Source organism: Penaeus japonicus, unplaced genomic scaffold (genome assembly GCF_977035675.1).
Source record: "Penaeus japonicus unplaced genomic scaffold, GWHDUDI00000001_assembly GWHDUDI00000009, whole genome shotgun sequence".
NCBI classification, from domain to species: domain Eukaryota; kingdom Metazoa; phylum Arthropoda; class Malacostraca; order Decapoda; family Penaeidae; genus Penaeus; species Penaeus japonicus.
The window spans coordinates 18,223,967-18,226,466 of NW_028234411.1; the positions used below are offsets into that span (position 1 = coordinate 18,223,967).

At 33.9% G+C, this 2,500-nt stretch overlaps 1 protein-coding gene across 1 annotated transcript in view; it reads right to left on the minus strand.

Annotated features, from left to right (window-relative positions):
• Window positions 1–2,500, minus strand: part of LOC122263187 (uncharacterized) — a 22,818-nt gene that overhangs the window by 796 nt on the left and 19,522 nt on the right. The window contains exons 13-16 of the mRNA XM_086540215.1: window positions 2,399–2,500; window positions 1,736–1,873; window positions 1,225–1,374; window positions 1–962 (exon numbers count right to left, since the gene is read on the minus strand). The exon at window positions 1–962 is cut by the window's left edge and continues 796 nt beyond it; the exon at window positions 2,399–2,500 is cut by the window's right edge and continues 43 nt beyond it. Of these exons, the coding sequence (XP_086396341.1) occupies window positions 682–962; window positions 1,225–1,374; window positions 1,736–1,873; window positions 2,399–2,500 (671 nt within the window). The 3' untranslated portion in view covers window positions 1–681. The remainder of the gene's footprint in view (window positions 963–1,224; window positions 1,375–1,735; window positions 1,874–2,398) is intronic.

Sequence of the window (2,500 nt, forward strand, 5' to 3'; positions counted from 1 at the left end):
CCATTTCTGAAAGACTTTAAGACATTACCGGTTTCTTCTTATAACCATTCTTAGTTTAGTACGGAATAACTCCTGAAGGCAGGTTCTGGACGGACTAATGTTTTTCAAATATCAGTCAAGTATCACAATCAGTTTTAGGAGTCATAGCTATTGGTTTCAGATCTATGAATGTATCAATAGAAATAGTATGTTATAGCTTCTTAATCAGATCTACTGTATAATGCACTGCTGCCATGTATGTATTTTTTCCTAAAATATATTTACAAAGTATTCAACAAAAGCAGCCATGCTGGACACTTTACATCTTTGGTTTTCAACCATAAAAACAGTTTATACAATTTTTTTCCCTTGGATTCTGAGAAAATACTCTCTGAACATGACACTTTCCCTTGGAAAGTAATATATCAGTAAGAGGTATCAAAATAAATAATGATGGAATCTTCCTTGAGGCTTCAATACTCTTATTAATGTATTGAGCAGAAGGCTATCAGTTGTCATATTAATACACACTACATCATGCATCTAAAAACACAAACAGTACAGAACATTTCTGAACAGATTTGTTCACTGAAAAAGAACCATCTTGTCACACAGTACCGGTACATGAGTTATGGAAGACCAAAACGTGTAGTATCCATTCACAGAAATTTCAAACTCGAGTGTACAGGCAAGCCACCCATCTCATTTATTTACATTACTCAGAACTGCTGAAGTGGCCTGGGCACTGTCTAACCATGCACGCAGGTCATCAATCTTCTGGGTTATGTTGACGTCTTCTTGATGAGTTACTGTGGTCATGCCAGCAGAGGCCACAAATGGAGATTGATTTTTTCCAGCAGCTGAAGAAGATAAGTCACTATTGCGGAAGAATTTAGAGGTGCTGTTCTTGTTGACGAACAAGGTTGACTGCCCGATGACTTGTGAAGGCCAGCCAACCTTTCCTCCTAAAGGAACAGAGAGCTCTGAGGTGAAGAGAAGAAATGCACTGTTAGTGTCTCTTTTCCTTTCAATATTTGTTTGGAAAAATAACATTTCAGAGCTGACCAAAGCAAATATGAAATTCACATTCAAGATTAACAATTAAACTGTTATCAAAATAAAAAAATGAAGACACTACATCATAGACCCCATGACTCACTGTTTACTAACTGCACTTAAAATCATGTGTTTGAACTACAACATAATAATTTTCATAAAATGTCTTTCCAACTGCCTAGCTCATACCTCCAAAGTAATTAGTCCACCGCTGCTGTAAGTACTGATTGACCCCAGCAATTCTGTCAACTGTGTCTGGCCCAAGATCTGGAACAGAACCTGCATTGAGGTGGTCCAGTCTGACTGGAACAGGTCCTGTAGGTGTCACTGTGTTGTAGCCTGAGGAGAAGAAACAATTGTGCGTCTACAGGCAAGAACTGGACAAAGATCAGCTAATAAAGGGCAATGATTCTCTATCTGCCTAGGATATATATATATATATATATATATATATATATATATATATATATATATATATATACATATATATATATGTATATAAATATATATATATATATACTCATATACATATATAGATATAAGTATAGTATCTATATATGATATATATATATATATATATATATATATATATATATATATATACATATATATATATATCTGTGCAAATATTTAGGAAGTTGCATTTAGACATTCAGTTCTTTTAACACTTCAACATAGAAATGGTTGCTTGGCTACTAACCAGAAGAATATGTGTTCAGAGGATAAGAGATGTTGTTCAGGCCCCGTTCAAGGCTGGCTGTGGCTCGCAGTGGCCGGGTTCCAAGTGGTCTTCTTCGCTGATGTACGGGAGACTGTTTGTTCTCAGAGCTAATTTTGGCTGTAGAAAGAAAAAACACATTGAAAATATTATTTTTACCTTTTTTTTGATAATTCTCTTTTTGTAAAAAATATAAATAAAAGGAAAATGAATAAAAAACATAATATACCATTCTATCTCTAAGATGAATGAGAGCTTGTTTTTTTGAGATAATCTTTACTTTACTTTCAATTCTTTAGCAGAAAAGTAAAAACTAAAGAGACAAAAATACTTACCTTATTTTGTCACCATGAATTAGTGCTTACTTATATATATATATATATATATGTATATATATATATATATATATATATATATATATATATAATATATATATATATATATATATATATATTTTTTTTTTTTTTTTTTTTTTTTTTTTTTTTTTTTTTTTCCCCCCCCCCCCCCCCTATTCATGATATCCAGTTTCAGTAAAATTGAATAAATACAAAAAAAATCGGATGTCTTTATGAGGAAGCAGTAATGACCATCCTAACAATACTGTCCTGTTCGACGCTCGGGCATAGAATTCGCAGCACCCCATACCTAAAATCTGGTCTAGCCCGAAGTCAGATGACCCCGATGGAACGTCCTGCGTGGGTTCGTCCGATTCTGTGTCAGAGGTTAGGGATCCTCCTCCTCCTCCTC